At 39.3% G+C, this 21,776-nt stretch overlaps 2 protein-coding genes across 3 annotated transcripts in view; one reads left to right on the top strand and one right to left on the bottom strand.

Annotated features, from left to right (window-relative positions):
- LOC145436234 (uncharacterized) overlaps positions 1 to 20,251 on the bottom strand; it is a 52,083-nt gene extending 31,832 nt beyond the window's left edge. Inside the window, exons 1-24 of one of the 2 annotated variants that reach the window (XM_080313591.1) lie at positions 20,149 to 20,251; positions 19,383 to 19,454; positions 19,191 to 19,256; positions 18,073 to 18,139; positions 17,647 to 17,740; positions 16,514 to 16,638; positions 15,584 to 15,728; positions 14,406 to 14,473; positions 14,240 to 14,339; positions 14,048 to 14,093; positions 13,021 to 13,085; positions 12,597 to 12,775; positions 11,702 to 11,847; positions 11,068 to 11,231; positions 10,192 to 10,317; positions 8,354 to 8,493; positions 7,794 to 7,869; positions 7,680 to 7,740; positions 6,694 to 6,798; positions 5,953 to 6,171; positions 4,701 to 4,844; positions 4,430 to 4,567; positions 2,804 to 3,001; positions 1,953 to 2,243 (exon numbers count right to left, since the gene is read on the bottom strand). In XM_080313591.1, the coding sequence (XP_080169717.1) occupies positions 2,166 to 2,243; positions 2,804 to 3,001; positions 4,430 to 4,567; positions 4,701 to 4,844; positions 5,953 to 6,171; positions 6,694 to 6,798; positions 7,680 to 7,740; positions 7,794 to 7,869; positions 8,354 to 8,493; positions 10,192 to 10,317; positions 11,068 to 11,231; positions 11,702 to 11,847; positions 12,597 to 12,775; positions 13,021 to 13,085; positions 14,048 to 14,093; positions 14,240 to 14,339; positions 14,406 to 14,473; positions 15,584 to 15,728; positions 16,514 to 16,638; positions 17,647 to 17,740; positions 18,073 to 18,139; positions 19,191 to 19,256; positions 19,383 to 19,454; positions 20,149 to 20,160 (2,634 nt within the window). In that variant the 5' untranslated portion in view covers positions 20,161 to 20,251 and the 3' untranslated portion in view covers positions 1,953 to 2,165. Of the gene's footprint in view, positions 1 to 1,952; positions 2,244 to 2,803; positions 3,002 to 4,429; positions 4,568 to 4,700; positions 4,845 to 5,952; positions 6,172 to 6,693; positions 6,799 to 7,679; positions 7,741 to 7,793; positions 7,870 to 8,353; positions 8,494 to 10,191; positions 10,318 to 11,067; positions 11,232 to 11,701; positions 11,848 to 12,596; positions 12,776 to 13,020; positions 13,086 to 14,047; positions 14,094 to 14,239; positions 14,340 to 14,405; positions 14,474 to 15,583; positions 15,729 to 16,513; positions 16,639 to 17,646; positions 17,741 to 18,072; positions 18,140 to 19,190; positions 19,257 to 19,382; positions 19,455 to 20,148 lie in introns of those variants that run through there. The other variant, XM_080313592.1, reaches the window with a different exon arrangement.
- LOC145436242 (uncharacterized) overlaps positions 1 to 21,776 on the top strand; it is a 46,711-nt gene that overhangs the window by 22,965 nt on the left and 1,970 nt on the right. The window lies entirely within an intron of this gene.

Raw genomic sequence — 21,776 nt, forward strand, 5'->3', positions numbered from 1 at the left:
CGTTTGGTGTTGGAAAGTATGCAGTTAACAAACATGTGTTCAGCTAGTCATTTGTCTTTTAGTGATTTTTGAGGAAACCGCCGCGATAGCTCAGACTTCTTGAATCGGTACTTCATACCCGACGTTAATAAATACCGCAATGAAAATAAAAAAGTGACGTAGCCAGCCAGGGTCGAAACAGCATCCATGATGAAATCGAAACCCTTTTGTTTTAAAATGCCGATGTTATGTCCAATATTTCGCCATACATTTGTAATTTAATATTTTGTTACTAGTGATGCAAATTAGCGACAATAGACTGTGTATAGCGACATAGGATCTGAGGTTACTGACATTTCATGCAGCCCATGTGCTTCTGTCGACTGTGTGTGGTGTGGAGCAGGCCTGATACGCAGTAGGCTGGTGCGCCTGCTATCATCGCTGATCTGAATTACCGCTTCTGCAGCAGTAGCTTTACCTATTCTCTCCCCAATACTGTTACATTTAGGTTGATTATCGTTCGTAATGTCATGCTGTTTTGGGGCTGACACGAAATAAATTCCAATTTGCGTGACAGGCGGCCTAACTGGCGGCGAATAGACTCGTCTGTGACCAAATACTATTTTATTCAAATCCAAATTTTTGACGGCAATAACTCCGCTTCTACTGGTTGGAATTGAACCAAATTTGAAGAACATCGTTTTCATAGACAACATAATACTTTCATCGGGTGAACAGAAAAATTTCAAATTTTTCGTTATTTATTTTTCCCGTAGCAATGCGGCTACTGGTTGGAATCGAACCAAATTTGGTGTGTAGGCTTAAATTAGGTAACCTAACAATTTTATCAAGTAGCCAGTACGATTTGAGAAAAAAAGTCATTTTTGAAGACCCCTAATGAACAGGGGTGTACGAGTTTTGAGCAAACGTTAAAAGGGTGTACCACTCCGAAAAAGGTTGAAGAGCACTGGTCTATACTATTAGATTAGGCTTTCACTTTGACGGTAGGAACTCTCTGCGGGCCGATCAAAATGCTGTTGCGGGTGGGATCCAACCCGCGGCCCGTATGTTGCTCGTCCCTGCGCTAAATGCTGGAGGTTATATGTCCATAAAATATATGTTTTTTTCATTTTGGTGCCATAAATGTTGCGATCACACCAAAAGTATCGTCGGAAGCGTTATGCGTTAATACTGCATTAGCCTCCATCTATATTCGCGGAAACGGTTTTCGGCCCGCCTCCTCACTCATATCAAAACGAGGACGCGGATTTGCAAGACACGACCGTACTTCAAGAAATACAGCAGAAAAATTAGCTTTGAAATAATAAAAGTCTACCAATTTCTACATAAATAGTAGGCCTACGATGTTATTTTCAAGAAAAATCATGATTTTGTTGTTTATCACAAGCCTACAGTTCATATTTGCTCAAGACAGATGTAGGTTGCACCATAATAGAGCTAAAATTGAACTAAAACTTGAGGGGGTCCGCGAGGGTCAAAAGTGGTCCGCGAAGCCAAAAAGGTTGAGAACCACCGACCTAGAGTTTTTACATCAGACAACGATATCAATTCAATTGATTGCAATAAATGTGAAAAAGGTTCACAGTGCAGACAGAACCTACCAAGGTTCATTTGTGAACGTGACCCTCTAAATTTCCGAGGCTCACACACAGAACGCGAACCTCGCGTTCACACCATCCCTAATACAGAGCCTATATCTGCACCTACCCTGGTTAGCGCACTCATGGTATGCAAATGAATCGGAGATCGAGCACATGTGTATCACGAGTACGTGTACCTGCAGTATAAACATCAAGGACAATAATACATACCGTGTCTACAATTTGGATAGAATAGATTATTTACTGGACATGGCGGCAAGGCCCACTACCAAAATGACAACCGTAATTCGGTGCCCTTGATTAAGCAGCATCAACAACTCCTACGTCGCTTCTGTTCCTTCTCCCCGATCACACATAGATAGAAAATATATATTTCATGTAAAAGAAGAAATGAAAATCGAATCACAGGCTAGGCGTTGTAGACAAGCTTCAACCGAACACCACTTTGTATTCGATATAAAAAAATGTGCTACCGACAAAAATAAAGATGCATTATAGAGTACCACGGATAATTTTTCTATTTAGCAGCTAGCGAGTGAGATGTCGACTTTGGAGCAAAAGTTGTCAAATCTCGTCACCGGCGTTGGGCGATCTCGAGACCGATTCCAAGAAGAATTTTTCGTCTTCCAGAAAACTTTGATCCTGAAAAGGCATTCCGGCATTGAAATTTCCGAACGGTCCCGATACCGGGGGTCCGGGAAATAGAGTGGGCAAATGATAAATAGCGCTACCAGTTTCACTGTGATCAAAGATCATATTATTAATGATATTAATATAATATTGCAACAATGGACTAATTTACACTTGGACTAGAAATTCATAGCATTACTTCTACAAGTAAGATTCTCTATTTTCAACGCTCTCTAGCTCTGAAATCTTTAATCGAACCGCTTCCTGTGTCACATAGGGATAACGCTTAAAAGTTTACTTCAATGATGGAATAATACATTCCTATTAAAATGAACCTGAATATTATCGGCTGATACTAACGGGTTATCGCCAGCAACTCTTAATTCTCTATTATATTTGCTGACGATTATCCCTGATGAGTGTCAGGCGAAAACATACGGGTTTATTTTATTATGAATATATTGAAGATCTGCACCTCACTGAGTCTCTTCAAACTACTAAAATTATCAATTTATAGGGAGATGAGTATAGCAATATATCATTCCTACACTAGGGCAGTGTACAGAACCAACCTTCCTAGCCGAATGTCTCCATAGCACGAGCCCAGGATTGCCCCCGAGGTCCGGGCTGCCTGGGTGGGGGGCCGTGATTCTACGCTGGGTAGGCGTCGAAGGTAAGGGTCGATTGGTGCCCGCGGCTGGGGAGTTGAAGGCGTTTTTAGGAGAATAAGTAGATCCGGACATTCGTTCGTGAGCGAGAGCCTTTCGTTCCTAGAATTATTCGAGTCGGAAACGGTGAATGGCAAAAATATCCAACGAAGCATATTTCTCAGAGTACACAAGCAAGTTATTATGCCTACTTTACTGCTTGGGTAATTACCTTCTTTTCAAACTGTGCATTTTGTAGGATAGAAGGTAGTTTTGGGATATGTTAGCATCAGTTTTCCGAGTGCAATTAGCACGACTGAGCAAAAAAGCCTCTGTATCGGGGTAACTGAATGCGCTTACGAAAATTGTCGGAGATGGATTTTGCAATTTTTGAAGTAACCACCACTGAATAATTACTAAAAATAAAAATTATATGACCCCTCAACCAAGTCTACATTTCGTAACAACTTACTCCGGCCCAGGGCTGTAATGACTCGAGTCAAGATTTTATAACGACTGGACTTGATTCCAGAATTTTCTCAAAATTCGGAAATTTTTCGACTTGAGTCAATCTGTGTATTGACTCGACGTGGGCTCGAGACTCCGACGGCCAAGACCGACATTTCATTGTAGTTTCAGGAAAAGTAAAGTAATCACTAAATCAAACCATTGGGAATCCGTCTACTGGTACTTGAAAATGAGACTAGAAACTGCTAAAAGTGAGAAAAATAGTAGGCCTATATCAAAAATGCGAACCATTCAATAGCACCAAACAGAGTTTTAAAAAGTGGGTTTTACAAGAGTTTAACCCAGAATTGAGCATGAGCAGTCAACACAATGACTTTGACTCGTACTCGAGTCATAATACCATGACTCGGATTCGACCCTCTGCTCGCTCACTTGGACTCGGACTTGACTCGGTGGTGAATTGAAAATGACTCGACTTGACTCGAATCCAAACTATAAAAGTGAGAGTGACTTGGCTACAACCCTGCTTGAGTCCTTCTACTTGTAATTGAGCAGCAATTTACAGCTAGAAGTAAGCGACCAGTCTATAAAATCAACTAATCACTCAAGCACAATTGAGGTCTTTTATATTCTACTTTCACGAAATAGCCTAGCTTTGATATGTCGCTGTGTACGTGTATTCGACTTGAATTTTCAAAGACTACTTGAAAAAATCTACTCAACAATAATTCTTACTTGAGTACTTTTCAAACCTTAATTCTTTACATTCACCCGAAATTGTTAACCGTAGTACTGTTTTGGAAAACGCCAGTACTCCTTGTAATCGAGAATTAGTATTACTTCGATTTCTATCAAAACCTACTTACTGGAGTTCTTTACAGACCTTAAATTTTCAAGTTGGCATGAAGTACCTCTGGACTGTTTAGGAAATTGCCAACTTGAAATCAAGCAATGATTGGTATTACTTCTATTTCGCCTTGACTAACAACGCTGGCTACGTCGGCAATATCCGCTCGAGGCTCAGGAAAAAAGGGACTCAGCATCACAAAATTTGTATCCCAAAGCACAAAGAAAAAATTTCACCTCGGTTATGAGTTGCCGTTGATGAGCGAGTTCCTCTCTCTCGTTTTGAATCTCCGCCAACGTCCTGTTTCTCTCTTCTTCGAGCTGACGAGCCCCGGCGTTGATCTTAGCCACTCCGGCTTCGTTCTCTTGCTTTTTCTGAAGGTCAAAAGATGTTATCAATTCTCTACTAGTCGCTGACGCTTACCCCTTACGAGCGGCAGCCAAAAATTTCATGTTTATTTCAATGTGAATACATAATATTCAATTTGAAAAACTTTTATGTACCCACCCGAGCGATAGAATCTATTTCATGTTGTTTCCGTTCCAAGACGCCCCTGATTTGCAGCAAAGTTTCCTTCTCCTTCTCGAATTTCCGCAGCTCCTGCACGAGATGCTCCCTCTGGAAGTCGAGCTTGGCGCTTTCGGCTTCAAACTGAAAAAGAATTTGAATATTTTGGCCGATACAGGAACTGACTAAGATTTGTAATGTTTTCAGGCTGGATTAAGATGCGTAATTTCCAATGGTACACGATTTTCGTGCTTTCTTTCGGATGAAGTTTTAGTCTTAACCAGGATATGGACTTTTGTTTAAATTCTGAGGTCTTTTGGATTCGAAAAAAACTGATTTGAACTAGTCAGGTTACGATTAGGGTTGGACACAAGGATGTGAGTACTCTAATCTGAATTGTGTATTATTTTGAATGATACGAGTGCCAGGGTTGTACCCAAGTCACAAGGTTCCGAGTTACAAGTCAATCTCAGTTTTATAGTTTTTTGACTCCAAGTCTGCTAGTAGAGAGTCAAGTCCGAGTCATGGTGTTTGACTAGAGTCTGAGTCCAAGTCATTATGTTGACTATTTAGTTTTCAATTTTCAATTCATCCCACTTTTCTCAACTCTGCTTGAGTGATATAGAATGCCTCATATTCGTAATATTGTCATTTTCATGTTTTGGACTAGGGCTAAAATTTTCTATTGCTTTACAATTTTCGAAGTTGGAGATGTATATCAAGTTTTAAAAAACATTCATAACAGGATATGGACATCTTACAAAATGCGGTTTAAAGAGCTTCTCGGAGTCCAGAATTTCAATATACAGTTGAATAGTATATTCATGTTGGCTGACACTCGTCAGGGGTAGTCTTCAGCAACTAGTAGAGAACTGGAAAGAACATTGCATATCAACAATCGTATCACAAAATATGACGTCACCAGCGTGAAATTTCTAATTAGAGAGCCTTCAACGTACCATTTTAGATGGTACACAAACTTCTTTTGTTGACACAGCCTCAGTTGGTATATTTGAATGCCTTGGAGTTGATTTTTATCAAAATACATTGAACGCTTCATTCGAAATTTCATGCTGGTTACGTCATATTTTGTGGCGCGATCGTTGATATGCAATGTTCTTTCAAATTCTCTACTAGTTGCTGACGATTACCCCTGACGCGTGTCAGCTGAAAATATTCGGGTTCATTTCAATAGGAATATACTATTCAAATTAAATTTAAATTTTGGTACGGATTTGAAAGTCCTTAGTACCTGTGCCTGCTTTTTGGAGAACTCCGTCTTCTCAGCGTTGAGAATCGCAATGGCGTCATCATGCTCTCTGTTCCTTCGAGCTGATCGATCCGTCATCAGCGTTCTGGATTCTTCAAACCTCTCGGTAGCGCTCGTGAGATTTTTCGCCTCCCGTAACAGCTTGGCGTGTTCCTCCTGCGCGTCGCGTTGGAAATCGCTCTGCACCGAAACCAGCTCTCTCTGGAATACAAATCAGACATTCAGTTAGCCTATACTGGCTATACAAATGCAATTTTGCACGTTTTTCATAATTTCATCCATAAACACAATGAAATTAATCAGAAGACTAAATTCTGCTCTAAAAATTAATAGTTCCAAATGTACGGTACCCCAGAATCTGCCGAGCAGTACTGGAAGAAGTCCAATAACAAAACGACTTGTGCATGTGTCGCAAGTACGAAAAACCTACATTCTAAGTTACAGTATCTAAAGTTTAAAAAAGCGAGCAGTTTTGCCCTCAAATCTGTCGAGTCCAAGTGGCATTAGTCAAAATAAAAAACATGAACAAATGGTGCAAGTTGGCAAACCTTATATCCTACATTGCAGTATCCAACGTTTAAAAAGTGGGGTGCTTTGCTAAAAACGTATCAGTAAGTAACGCAAGCAGGTTAAACTTATTTGATTACTCGGAAAAAGTAGCACTTGGTTAATGTACGCCTCATGGTTAACAGCAGTATGACGACAAATACTAAGCAAACATACGTGAGCTTTTCGTAGGTGTTCACGTTCCAGCGCTATCTGCTGCAGGAATTGCTTCCGTTCCTCTTCCAAGGCCGCCAGCGCTGATCTCAGCAAACCATGAGAAGACTGCAGACAAAAAAATATCAATCAGCGATAACCGCAACAAATATTATCAAATCCAATCCACATTCCAGATTCAAGATTTTAGTAAAATTCCTAATGCAGGATTTATTTCGAATCACCACAAATCCAAGTACGTATCCGGCAATGAGCGAAATTCTATTCAATACTACCACAATGATTGTAGGTTATTGGAAAATTCACGTTTAACTCCATTCGAGCAGGTCGTGAACGGGATTTTTCGATGACCAGACTTGACTCGAATCATTTTTCATTGCATAAAATGACCCGACACAATTTTTGTACTAACTCGACTTGTACTCTAGTCATTGTGAATGACTCAAACAAATTCATATGACCTGAGACTAGGACGGCCAAGACAGACATTTCATTGCTACTTTGAAGAATAGTAAAGTCACCACATTATTGTAATTTCGTCTGTCAGTCCTGATACTTGGAAAAGAGGGCCAGAAACTGTTAAGACTGAGGAAAATTACTGTATTGTCAGCGCGAGCCATTCTATATCACTCGATCAGAGTTGAAAAAATTGGGTTGCACCGGATTGAACTCAAAACTGAACAATGAACCCAATGGCTTGACTCGGACTCTACCCTCTGCTCACTGATTTGGACTCGGACTTGACTCGGTGGTGAATTGAAAATGACTCGACTTGACTCGAGTCAAAACTATATAAGTGAGATTGCCTTGTGACTTGGCACCTTGTGACTTGGTTACAACCCTGCTGTTAAGCAGAAGAAGTCTAAAACAACCTCTTGAACAGGTTGCGCATGCAGAGTACAAGTACTTTGTTAGCATATGATATATAGGAAATATCGGTATCCGCCAAATATCTGTTTGGGGCCCTACTCAAAAGTATCGTAGCGTACCTGAACCGCGTAATGCTGCTCTTCGAATTTCCGATTCATCTCAGACACCAAACCTTCCAACCTACGAGACGAAGTCGTTAGCGAGGCATTACAGAGTTCACGACCGAAAGTTACCTGGACACGGTCTGCTGTACTTGCATGTTGGTATCGGACGTTGACCTTTGCTGCTGGGAAAGCTGGTTCTGAACAACTGAATAGAAGAATACCGAATGGGATTCATGGTATAGGATGCAAGAAACAGATTCTGGGTCAATTATTTGTTCCTCATGAACATTTCAAAATTTATGGTGTTGCAAGTTATCATCAACTATATTCGCCATGAAACTCTGTGTATCTACGTTGACAATTAGGGCTCCAATACAGTTAGGCTTATGGTTGGGGTGCAGTAAGATTAGGTGTTTAAAATTATGTTAACGTAGAAGTGGAATCGTACAACACATCAAACTATTTAGGCTGCAGTCTTGGGTAAAAAGTCTCTAACCAGAATTCTTCTAAAAATCAGCAACTCATCAAAACCACATCACAAAGAGGGCGCAGCACCCTTAAAAATGCGAAATATAATTCGAATTCAAATAAAAAATAATATAATTGAAATCAAAAGTAGTTCAAATTCAATCGTAAACAATTTCTGTGGTGTATTATTATTATTGATATCGAACAAAATTAGGCAGAACCTGAGATCAATTGCTTGTTGCCGAGCGTGATCGATTCGGAATGCTGAGTCATCGCTTTATACGCCGACTCGTACTTGGACGAAAGCTGTTGCAATTTGCCCGTGGACTCGTCCACTTTCGCTGTCATCGTTTCGATGTTTCTGAAAACAGTTTTAGAAACAGTTTCAGAAGTGGCCTCAAAGCGCCCGGAGCGGTCGGTGAGGAAGTGCTCCTACTTTTCTTTTCGAGTACACGAGTACTACCTACTTGTACTACATACTAAAGCGGTCATGGTTTTAGAGTACTGCCACTTCTACTTATCAGGTTTTAATACAACTCTTTTACTTACTTTACTCTTTTACTTACTTGGAAATTAATACTCTCACTTATATCCGAGTAGAAATCCATGTTACTTATACCAATGAATCAATAATGGCTACTTTGGCTTCCTCTTCACTATGTAATCTTCTACTCAACAGAGTTGTGAGCAAAACTTCATACCTCTTAAAGTTTCGGTTGTATAAAGCAAAATGTTCGTTTTGCTGAGCATTAGAATGCTTTTATTGTCAATCAGCAAATTTTGAAGCAACACTTCGAAATTTTCAGGATCTCGATTCTGCGAGTGATGTCTTTCGAATACTTTTAGTTCTACTCTACAGATTTTGGAGTAAAACTACTTAGAAACTGCTAAGATTTCGATATTTTAAGGTAGAATGTGGGTTTTTGCCTGGTAGCGCTTACTTAGTGCCTTACTAACTTGAGAGGTTTTGTTGTTAAGATACTTTTACTTCTACTCCACAAATTTTGGAGAAAAGCTACTTACTGCAAGAGATTATTCTGTTGGGAACTAGAACATTGGTTTCGCCTAGCAGCAGGGATGCCACCGGGTTATTTCGGAAAAACCCAGATGTGGACGCTAAATAAACCCATAAAAACCTACATTTCCTATATTTCACTCAAATTTCTACGAGATAGCTGATAAAATGGAGGCTGACAGTTATTAATTACCGTCATACAGTCATAGAGCCAAGTTTTAGCCCTTGATATTGAAACTACAGAAGTTCATACTATACATTTTTCGGTTAACAATGCAAATCCAACAAAAATCTGTCGTTTTCCTTTTGACGCATATTGCTACGAAAATAATTGGTGCTCGTACCTCCGAAAGCTGGCGTGTGATAAATAAAATTATTACTTTGCAATTGTGAAAGCAACCGAGATCTTATTAAGTTATTATATTTATTGATACACGCCACACGGCGAGTTATACTAGCATTCAAGTCACGACTTTCTGCGAGCTGGAAGTCGGTATTCAATAAAGCTCGATCGCATCATGTCAAGGTCTCTCATTTTAGTAGTGAAATAGTCTCTCAGGACTCTGCCATTACGATACAACGAAATCCATTGACAATGCAGCCATCAAACGGCCAATCGGTAGCTGAAGCTTGTGCATTTTACAACATTACGATCTTACTAATCTAATATATATTTGATTTTTGAACGTAAAATTAACCTGACGAATATGACGTTGAAAAAAAACCAGATTTTAAGGACAAAAACCCAGACACCCAGGGGATGCTAGGAGTGGCATGTCTGCCTAGCAGATTTTCGAGCAATACTACCTTGTTCTTAAACTTCATCTTCTCCTTTTTCCAGTATTTTAGGCAGAACTAGGCCTATACCAGTATCTTAGAAATCGCTACTTCTACTTGAAGTTGAGTCCCAGTGCTCGGGATTTAACAAAAAAATATGCTTACGTGAACAACAGTAGATATACCGTAACTCATTAACACAGCAGATTCGGATTCAGCTGTGGTTGCAAAATATGAATCAACAAAATCCCTCGACTTACGACCCACCTTTTGTCATGCATGGACGACTTGATCGTTTCAATCTCGGCTGCGTGAACTTGCTTCAACCGGTCGTAGCGAGTCTCCATGTCGAGTCGGCTATCTTCAAGCGCTTGCAGGTGGAGATTCCGTAATCTGTTTCGAACAAAAATTTGAATCACACATTTAAAATAGCGAGTTGAAAATGAGGAGTTTCCTGACAGCGGGCCATTAAAAATAAGACATGCGAGACCTAATCTTACACATGGGCAAACACAAGTCAACCTGACCCTGACATAAACCGAACTACAAACCTAACCATAACTCATTAATCCGACTGTTTCACTATTTTGAATGCTTCTTTATTACAAATTTGCCATATAGAACGCTGCTCAGTTCTGAAGTTGCTAATTTTAATGCCTTGCTCTTATGACCTACAATGTATTGAATCACTATTGTGAATACTAATATGTGCTATTTTGAAACTATTATGATACTTGAATATTTTGGGCTTTGGATGTACCATCTATAAATATATAAATAGTAAATCGGGCTTAAGTGATCTCTTTGCAACAAAATTTCATGCCTGTGATGTCATATTTTGTGATAACATTGTTGATATACAATGTTCTCTCTAATTACGCCTGACGAGTGTCAGCCGAAAATATTGAGGTTCATTTCAATATGAATATAATATGCGATTGTAGACTGTAATGAAGTCCTAAAGAAGCTCTTAAATTTGAAACATATCATGCTGCATGCTATTTTGTACTATTTCGAATGATTTGCTATCTCAAATGCTTCACTGGAAACGGATACAGTACAAAGCAACACCTCTCAAGCAAATCAGTAAGTCTGATAGCACATGACAAAATCAGCTCTGCCGAACTGAAAAAATCTCCCGACCTCTTAATCTCATTCTGATGCTCGCATTCCTTCGACGTGTCAGACTCCAACTGAGAGTTCATCGCTGTTCGTAATACCTCGATACGAGCAGAGTACGACTCGCGGACGCTATCGAGATCGCGGTCGACTCGAGATTTCAAATCATGGAAAGACGAACGCAGCATCTGAATACATGTTAAATAATATTAAATCAATATGGAATGAACACTAAAATTGAGAAACGCTGGAATATTGTAATATTTCATTGATACAGGTTCTTCATAAAAAACATAAACGATGCAAAGCAAATTTGATTCAATTCAAACCAGTAGAAGCGAAGTTGTTGCAGTTGGAAATTTTGGATCTGAAAAATAGCATTGATGGTGGGTAATCTCAGAATTATCAACGAAAAACTCAAATACCTTTGCTTCTAATGGTTGGAATTGAGTCAAATTTGTTTTCGATCGTTTTTGTAAACCACGCATCAATCTCAAAATTTTCAAAGATTTCATACTCAATTCAAAATTTAAAACTGTAATAGCTTCGCGATTATCAGTTGGATTGTATTGAAGTTTGGTGTGTATCGTTTTGTTAGGCAACCTGACCATTTAACAGCTCAGCGAGCAAGATTTGAATAACCCTCACGTGGACCCACCTCAAGTTGTGTGTCGTGAGCCGTCTTCATGACTTCGAGATCGGCCTTGTAGCCGAGTTCTACGTTGTGTAGAAGAGCCCTTGTCTGTTCCAGCTGTGCTTTGAGCGTTTGCAGATCTGCGTCATCGTTGTAATTTGTAGATGTACCTGAAATGAGTACCTTCCAATATCGCAAAACCTTCGACATGGCAAATAAGCAGAACGGGTTTGAATTCAACCTTCAACTCTAACCAAAGGTGGTCTGTAGCTAAGCTCTCAAGTAGGCTTTGCTCACGTTCACAACTTAAATACATATATGAAGATGTTCTTGGAGGTGCAGAACTTCAATATGCAATTGGATAGCATATTCATATTGAAATGAACGCGAATATTTTTCGGCTGACACTCATCAGGGGTAATCGTCAGCAACTAGTAGAGAATTGAAAAGAATGTTGCATATCAACAATCGTATCACAAAATATGACGTCTGGGGCATGAAATTTCGAATAATCGGGGCAAAGAGAGCACTAAAATTCATTGTACTATTTTTAGATGGTAAACGAACTCATATTGTTGGCACAAGCACAGACGACTGATGATATAAAATGTTCTTTCCTATTCTCTACTATTTGCCGACGATTACCCCCGACGAGTGTCAGCCGAAAATATTCGGGTTCATTTCAATACGAATATACTATTCAATCAAATAGATATGATTTTTGACTAATTCTGCTCCCATTCGAAAATTTTCAGTTCTCAAGGCCAAACTAGGCCTGGAAACCAAGGCAGAGGTCATCACTATCATAGTATCTACTTCTTTACTTACCATGCTACTGTTTCCAAGATAAAGGCAATAAAACAAAATTTTGATAAACAAGTAAACAACAATTTACCCTTGGGTAAAAAAATCTTCTCACCATTCAACTCAAAAGACCTTTGCACGGACGCTATTGGAGTCTGGAAAATCTTTTGCGAATGGCTCGGAAGCCTGTTGGTTGGAGTGACGGAATTGGAATCGCTTTCGGCGGAAGGTTGAGACGAGTCTGTCGATCTTCTCGGCCTTTGCAAATTCCTGCCAGCCGCAAGCGGTGGGGTGCTGTGTAGGTAGTAAAACATTAGGCCTAACCCATGCAGATGACAGGCCTATACAGTTACATGGTCCCCGATTCTTGTGACGACCGACATTTTTAATAAGCATACGTGGTCAAATTAGCCAGCGTTGTTACTCAAGCAGCAGTAGAATTAAAGTCATAAAGTTCTATTCAATTACAAGATGAAATACCAATTTCCTAGACTGACAAAACTATTCCAAATAGAATACTAAATACTAGAATACTTCACCTGGCCAGGCCTGGATCGATTCTGCTGGGTGTTGCTTGCGGTTTGGAAGCGATTGACTGAGCGATCTTTCAAAACAAGGGAAAATTCTACAGTAATGATGTTGTGATATAATTCTCAATCCAATTGAACATAGTATTCGTCAGTCTTAATCAAATAGTAATAAGTAGGGCGATTTTTTTTTGACAGGTCAAAATTGTTTACAAAGTCAAATTTTTTTGACCTCTGCATTTCGTTTCTATCGTAGATTTTGCACTGTCGGTGAACTTATCCTTTGATATTTTACAGCTTGTAGCCTACTTTATAGGGTTACCTTTGTCCATTGTCTGCTCATTGTGAATCATAAACGACCAAATGAAACAAATAGGTTGACATGCTGTTATGGTCAACGTATACTGCAATATCTTAACGGAAGCAAGATTGCTTGGGCATTGCATGGTTCTTCTATCAAGAGGCGCATGATGAAAAATTGTGACGTGGAAAGCATTTTCAGAATGAAGCAACACGGTTTGTCACCAGCAGTTTACGCACAACTTAAGTATTGCCAGCCAACAACTGCTGTTGTTGAACGTTCTCGGCAAGCTACTTAGTAAGGACAGACACTTTACCCGAGAATGTAGGAAAGTATCTTTCAATGTACTATAACAAACTTTAATTTTTTCTACCCTAATACGTGATGTAACCACTGGAATTCTTCATAGCGCCAGATTTCGTTAAAATACCAGTTATTTCATGAAAAAACTGTCATTGTTTAAGCCAAAAACGTTTTCTCAGGTCAAACTACTTCGTAAGGACAGACAGTTCGAAACAGTCATCAAGATAAGTAGTAGCCCAAAATTTTAACATTATGTGCGAAAGCACCTAATTTGCATACATGAGGTCAAAATTTGGTAAAAATTCAGTTTTTTAGGTTAAAACGTCAAAATTTTGTTTTTTAGGTCAAAATCTAACGTTTTTTAGTCAAAATTATATTGCCCTAGTAAGAAGATTTCCCAGAAAAAAGTGTGATTCAAATCTGAATCCAATTTACCGGTGTTCCCGTCTTGGCTGAAGTCGGCTCAACCTTCAAGTCTGGCCTGAAATGTTTAGAAAGAGTAAACTCGCGTCACGAACGAAGATGGTATGATCGAACAATGAAGAAGGTATATTCGAAAAAATACCAAATAATTTTTTATACGATGTACGACTGGCATTGTACTGTTTGTAAATAATCTTAAAATACCTCGGATTATCGAGTCCTGGCATCGTTCCAGACGATGAAGTCGAATTCAAATCGGACTCGGCCAGTTTCTGCTTACCACGGCCAACGGGTTGAGAGGGTGCTGTATTGAAAAGATGTTGCAGGCAATAATAACAAAAATCAGCCCGAACTGATGCACCGCACTTACATGCTTTGGATGTGGACGGGAAAAAATCATCGTCAAGGAAACTCAAATCATCGCCAAAACTAGGCCGTCTGTGGAAAAACAGTATCGATTTTTGAAGCAGAAATAAGGTAAGAAGCAAATAAAGTGCATAGTCATCGTTTGTACAGCAGCAGAGGTAGAAGCAATGACATAGATTTATGCAAGTGCAATTTATTAAAGTGGGCTCGAGCACATCTAAAAAGTACAAGTACCCTAATTTTCCAAGTATAGTACGCCCCCCTAAAATAGCATGCAAATTCTGGGAAAAAGCCTGCACCCTTGTATAGTACGCACCCTGCATTTCAGTACATGAATAGTTGCGTTTTCGTAAACGATGTCATTCTGTTTTGCGATGTCACTGTTGAACAATCATGACATAACGATCGCTAATCATTATAGAACGGAATTGTCTTTAAACGATAGTAGATAGCAGTCAAAGCCTGCGAGGCCGGCGGCGAGATAGTTAGGCCCAGGAACCGCGTCTATTACAGATGCGATTGCTCAGGCTCACGGTTATGTCGTGCGCACCAGGTCTGTTGGAGATGCGATGCGACTGATTACGCAAGCGATTATCTTGCGCACATCGCCTCTTGTATATGGATATGTGATTGTTCAGGGCTGTTGTTGACGCGATTAATTAGCCAGAATTGCCGCGTGCGATTGCCTATGAGCGACCTAATTTCGCTCGCGTACAAACGACAAACCAACTCAGCAGGAGATCGCGTGCTTGTGCATACGACTCTCGTTAATTGGAAACACGCTTCCCGCTAATTGGCAGCGCATTACGCTATAATACGAATTACTGAAAGTGATGAGCGATTGGAAACAAACATGAAGAAAGGAGTGATTTCAAGTTTTTCATCGAGGAAGATTTTTTTTCAAGGCTTGTTGTACCCATGTATAATACGCACCCCTATATTTTAGGGGAAAAAATCATGAAAATTTTGCGCATTATACATGGAAAATTACGGTACTTCATTACAGACAATGACAACCTCTGTACACCACGCTACATATATTTACATGAATCGGGCAGACGACATTTTGACCAAATCCATACCAGACCAATTTATTTCCATAAACTTTAAATACTTATTCAGGGTAGGGTGTAAGGAAAAACTCGGTATCTGGAACCATGGAATCATTTCAAATAAACACACCTCGTTTCCTTTTTCTTTGAGTCGTTTGGCTTAGACAGCGACGGCTTGTAGACTCCAAAGTCAAATTCGTCTTCCGGTTTCTTACTGACCTTTGAACTTTGTACTGCCGTGTACGGACTTGTCGATTCTTCTTGTTTTGGCGCAACTGGGATTAATCATGAGCCAGAGTTATTTCTAAAGTTCGATTTCAAAGATTAATTATTTTGAAAACCAACAAAAAGTTGGCAAGATTAATTCATTTTAAAGATTTTCATTAAGTTACGCGCGATTTCATGTCAATGGTCTGATTTATTTTAGTTTATGTACCATCAGAAGTTACGTTGGTAATGAAGAGGGAGTGTGAGAAATTTGATTGTAGGCTCAGGTGGCAAGAGCACTAAAAAGTTTTAGGAAACACTGCTCCAAGTATTATAAGACATCGCCAAAGATAAGGACGGCATGACAGCCCTGAGCACAAAACTTCCATGAGGCTCAACCAAGTAACAAGTCAATCTCACTTTTATAGTTTCGACTCGAGTCAAGTTAGAGTCCAAGTCATCAAGCAGAGGGTCGAGTCCGATTCATAGTATTATATACTGATTTTCCTCACTTTTAGCAGTTTCTAGTCGCATTTTCAAGTACAAGTGCCAATAGACGAAATCCCAATAAGGCGGTTACTTTACTATTCTTCCAAATTACAATGAAATGTCAGTCTTGGTCGTCTGAGTCTCGAGTCGCATGACTTGGTTGCAATGAATCGAGTCCAAGTCGAGTCAATACACAGATTGGCTATAGTCGAGTCATTTCCGTATTTTGAGAAATACTCGAGTCATCACAACCTTGCAATTATTGACTAATACCACAATACTCAAATACAATCGATATCTCAAAGGATTGTGCAGTGTCTCAGTAATTGCAAAAAAATCAAAGAATTCCTTCGCATATACGAACTTGGATTGATAGCGAAATCGTCCAACGTCCTTTTCTTTACAGCGGGCTTAGATTTCTTCAAAATATCGTCAGCCGTGCTGGGTCTCATCAGCGACTGGATGTTGGATTTGACGCGAGATTTCTCCCTGTGAAAGAACAACGAAACGCGTCCAACGGTGGAATATTTGGTAGTTGCTGGCAGGGCTGTTGGTTGTGTTGTGGTTTACTTTTACTTGACGACTGACTCCCATTCCAGACATTTCAATAGGCCTACACCAATTTGAAGGAAACTTTAAACACACCAACTCCAATATTGCTGTAATTCTACTCTGAAAATTACCTATAAGTTTATTATATTTTCAGTTTTACTTACTACCAAGTGAATTTAATTGAAAAAATTGTGCTCAAAGAAATTATGTTTGTGATGCTAAGATTTAACAGCTTCTGCAATTGCGACAGCAATTTTCAGTAACATATAAGAATATTTGGTTTAATTTCAAAGTACTTGGAGTCGAAGCATTTCGACAAAGTTGGACTAAGACTGCAGAAACTTTAAACAAACCGACTCTGGCTGCCACATTCAGACTGTAAATCTACTCAGAAAACTACTGTATTAGTTGATTACAACTGCATTCACCCATTTTTCAATTAAAAAGAATTGTGATCGCAAACAAAAACTAAGTTGGCGAAGTCCTGACTGAAACAATTACTGCTCAAACTCAGACTCCAGCCTATGGGTAATTCCATGTCAACACGCAAAGAATTTGACCCCCTCTCAGATTTTTTTCTGAATTTATATATACAACTAAAGGAGGCTATCCATTTCAAGTTTATTTAGGACAATTTCATTGATCGGTTCTCGATTTATTGCAGTTAGAATAATGACGATTTTCTGGTTACTCGGCCATAGAATTTGGTAACTTAAAACCTTTGTATGATTCTAACTGCTATAACTTGGGCCTACTACATGTTATGCCAAGTAGAGGTTTGAACGTTGTTTAGCAGTATTTGTTCGTAGATGTTCCTCAAGTACCGTGAATTTCCCTGTTCCACGGCATTGGGTAAAGGTTCAAATTGCAAGTCGAAAATTGACATAGATGTGTTTCCCCAACTCCGACTCCAAATAAGACGAATACATTATATCAACAACGCACCCGTTGTCTTTGTTCACGACTGGGTCCTCGGCAAGCAGATCATCAGCGTCGTCACCGCCAAAAAGCCAATCGTCTGATTGGCTTTTCGATTTCTCTGTAAAAAGAAATTGAAGATACTGGTAGCAGGCCTACAGTATGTCGTGAAAGAAAGAATCAGCCTACTATAGCAGCCTACTATTCAATTACAGGTAGAAGTGGCGTTTTCCAGGACATCTCAAGACTTCAAGTAGAAGCAGACAGTGATAGATTTCAAGAGTACCATTAATTGGTCTGTGACAGTTTGCCATGCGACAATTCAGTATCTGGGTAAAGCTAGGGTTGAGTTACGGTGATGTTAAGTTTGGGGTAACTGCTACTGCTGCTGGATTTGAAAGATTCGCCTTTACTGCATACAATGAAAAGTCGAAACAAAATCACAGCACCTACCTTTACCAACGGTGTCACCTTTGACAGGCTCTTGAAAACTAACTTTCTTTTTGCCTTTCGAGAGATTCTGCATTCGAAAAATATTGTCGCATATATATATGAAAATCAACACGGAAACAGCGACCAAGCCAGTAATCACCAGATTGCATATATACTAGTAGTATTTTGTAGTCAATTATATTGATTATTGCTTTTAGATTGCTGACTCATCCATTCCACATAAAGTCGCCTTGAGGTGGTCAGAGTCAGAGTATAAAAACATCTACTCTACAAAATTCAAAGTGTGAAAACTAGTGTGTAAAATTAGTAGGCCTACTCCCAAACCATGGTTTTAAACATTTTTGACCTGGCAGACCATTCAAACATCAAAACAAGACTTGCACCACATAAACGTAGGAACAAAGTAGACCACGAACTCTATGTTCATCATGCAGGAAAATACTTTCCAAACTTCTCGAATTGATTTAAAATTTGATGTTTTAGTTCTCTTTTAATGGCAAAGCGTCCAACTACGCTTAAATTTTGGAAGTGAGATAAAAAATTCTGATAAATCTGGCGGACCGGTAGGAATGTTACCACAGACCCGTACTGGTACGGGCGATTGAGATCCAGAGTTCATTTCATGGTAAGTAGAAGGACTGTGTAACTAATCACCTCTAGTGACTACATGCTGAGCGTTACTGGCGTTTCAAGTATAGGCCTATGCGTCATCCAGCGACATAGCTAATTTCCTCGATTAAAAGGACGAACACACTACACATTTCTCAATTCAACTCAAACAATACAATCAGGGAGATCATTTCACTTCATTCGATATCAATGCCACGTAAACACATCACATTTTCTGGGGAATTACGTTCTAAATACCGGCTAACATTTACAACTAAGATGGGCTATGCTAAAGGAAAAGAATCTCAAGATTCAGGAAACAAAAGTAAGAACACAGTACAAAGGTATTGTAATGTAATTTACGAGTAGGATACTATAGGCCTATATCTATTCATTCACTAAATTCAGTATATATAGTATAATCATATAATTATTTCTTACACGCAGTAGTATGCAAAACCTGATTAAAAAAACAGAATGTAGAGCAATTTATAATTGAAGGAACTTACCTCGTCTTTTGGCGATTTGGATACGTTCTTTGGACCGAAGAGTTGAGCATCAAGTTCGTCAATATCCTGAAAAATCAAATGTTGCTTAGGAGCTTTCATGCAACTGTAATCTCAATATCAGTCTTCAATTATTATAATGATACAGTGTTCTAACCAAGTAGAGAGAAAGACAATGTGCGGAATAAATCGTACCTCAAACCTGCTCAATATTTCATTGGGGTCTGCTGCTGATATCTCAGATGATTCATCGCCAAAGCTGAGATCCTGAATACAAATCAAGAATACGATTGACCCACTGCAAAAACTGTATCATTGGATTCTCCGTGTCATTATTATGGCCCCATGGGGGGCCTGGGTGCGCTGTTGATAAACTGCTACTCAAAAAGATTTCGTGTTCTATACCTAGACGATATGAGGAAGCTAGCTATGGCGTAATTGGTGGCAGTCTGGCATTACGGTCACTGTCCCACAAATTTGAACGACTGCTTCACCTCGTAATCAAAAGCGCAAAACACACGAGCAACTACCAAATGATCAAGACATAATACAAGAAAACGAGTCGATCAAGTCTGCCGGACTTCAGGTGTGGAGCAGTATCTCGCCAGCTATCTGATTCAGTCGTTGAGCACGCCCACATTCCAGTCGAAATCCAAGCAATTTCTACTGAATAAATACTAGTCAGCCCTCAAGATTACCGGAACCTATACAATCTGACATATCGACATCGCCTACGGACACATGCCACATTCATTTTCGTTACTTCCTATTACGTTATCCTCTCCAAAATACAGCGTGCATGGCTCTAAGGGCAAGATGGGTGTCTGATTAAAAGATTATATATACTGCAATTCGTGTCTTCGGCAGCCTCCTATCTTTTCATTATGTCACAACCTTGGAGTGGAATTGTTGAAAAAATCAATAAGATTATGATAGAATATACAGAAGCATAATACCATACCAGATCATCCATTTTCTTCACAGTCTGAGATTACAAAATTATATCCCCTTAACAGTGATGTCCTGTAGTATCTAAGGAAAAACATGTACCATGATAACCAAATGCAGTAATTAGCAGTTTCAATGGTAGTGATTGATTGATCTATAATATACAACAACGTATTCAACACTACCATGGGTATTATATGCTTTTGGAATTCGACTTCTGTCATAATTTAGTACAATTAATATTGTATCGCAGTGCGTAGCATAAAGTACAATGAGCAATGCGCATATTAAGTTGTGTGTGTTTGCGTACGCCGACTACCCTTATCTTCACCTGCATTCAGCATCAAACATTCAATTTTAAAAAACGATCAAATTCACTGCACATGCACATTACATTGCACATCCTCAATCAATAACAACACTTGAAATTCAATGTTTACGCCGGCAGTTGTTCATGGATCAGTAGTTATGGCTCTCGAGTTAATAACTTGATAGAGAGAGAGTCTTTATTTTAATCCAACCAAAATACATAACGCACGGCAGGGATGGTGGTACAGAAAATATGCTTGCACAGTATTCGGTATTGGATAGGAATGATCGATAAGACCGTGAAGGTCATCTAGTCTGATCACACCAGCATCAAACAGGTACACTTGACTCTCCAAGCAGTCTGGCTATAAAAAAGGTTACAGTAGTTAATAAAAATAAAATGGAAGAAAAATTAAACGATGGTAGCAAATGATCAATGAAGCAATGTCTGGGCGAGGTAGGGCAACAGTGTTGGTCTAACGACAAGAGGTGATCAAGTAGGGCTTTTAGCCAAGTGATATATCATTGTTGCTTGAGCCAGACCGATTATCCATAGCCTTTATCTTATACCATATCTTGCATATGCCATCTCGCCTAATATATAATATTTTAGGCGGAATGGTTCTCTACTCCTTCCATGTTAATATCGGCCTACGATATCGGTTACCGGCCTTGTGAATGTGTCGATAATCGGTATCGGCCTGCAAATATCAATATCGGTTGACCTATATACTAGTATTCGGTATAGACCAGTGAGAGAGAGAGAGAGAGAGTCTTTATTTTCATCGAACCAAAATACATAACAAACGGCAGTGATGGTGGTACAGAAAATATGCGTGCACAGTATTCGGTATTAGATAGGAATGATCGATAAGACCGTGAAGGTCATCTAGTCTGATCACACCAGCATCAAACAGGTACACTTGACTCTGAACAGTCTGGCTGTAAAGAAATGTTTAGTTGAAGGAAAATAGAAAAAATAAAACAATGGTGGCAAATGATCAATGAATCAATGTCTGGGCGAGGTAGGGCAACAGTGTTAGTGTAACGACAAGAGGTGATCAAGTAGGGCTTTTTTGAATCTATTATAAGGCAATTCACGGATAGGTGGTGGCAATGTATTCCAGATGATAGGTCCCGAGTAGTCGATAGATCTCTTAGTTAGGTTGCTATTGGGTGGGGGTAAGTAGATGTTTCCTTTAGACGAGGATCTCGTGTAATGGGAATGGACATGTTTAGCAGGTATGAAAAAGTCATCAAACACAGTAGGCAGACTATTGGAAAAATATTTGTGAACAACTTTTGATACTTCGAAGCGATATAGTTCATCAA

The sequence above is a fragment of the Botryllus schlosseri genome, chromosome 3 (genome assembly GCF_051294905.1).
Source record: "Botryllus schlosseri isolate E-star chromosome 3, Bs_hap1, whole genome shotgun sequence".
In the NCBI taxonomy this organism is placed as follows: domain Eukaryota; kingdom Metazoa; phylum Chordata; class Ascidiacea; order Stolidobranchia; family Styelidae; genus Botryllus; species Botryllus schlosseri.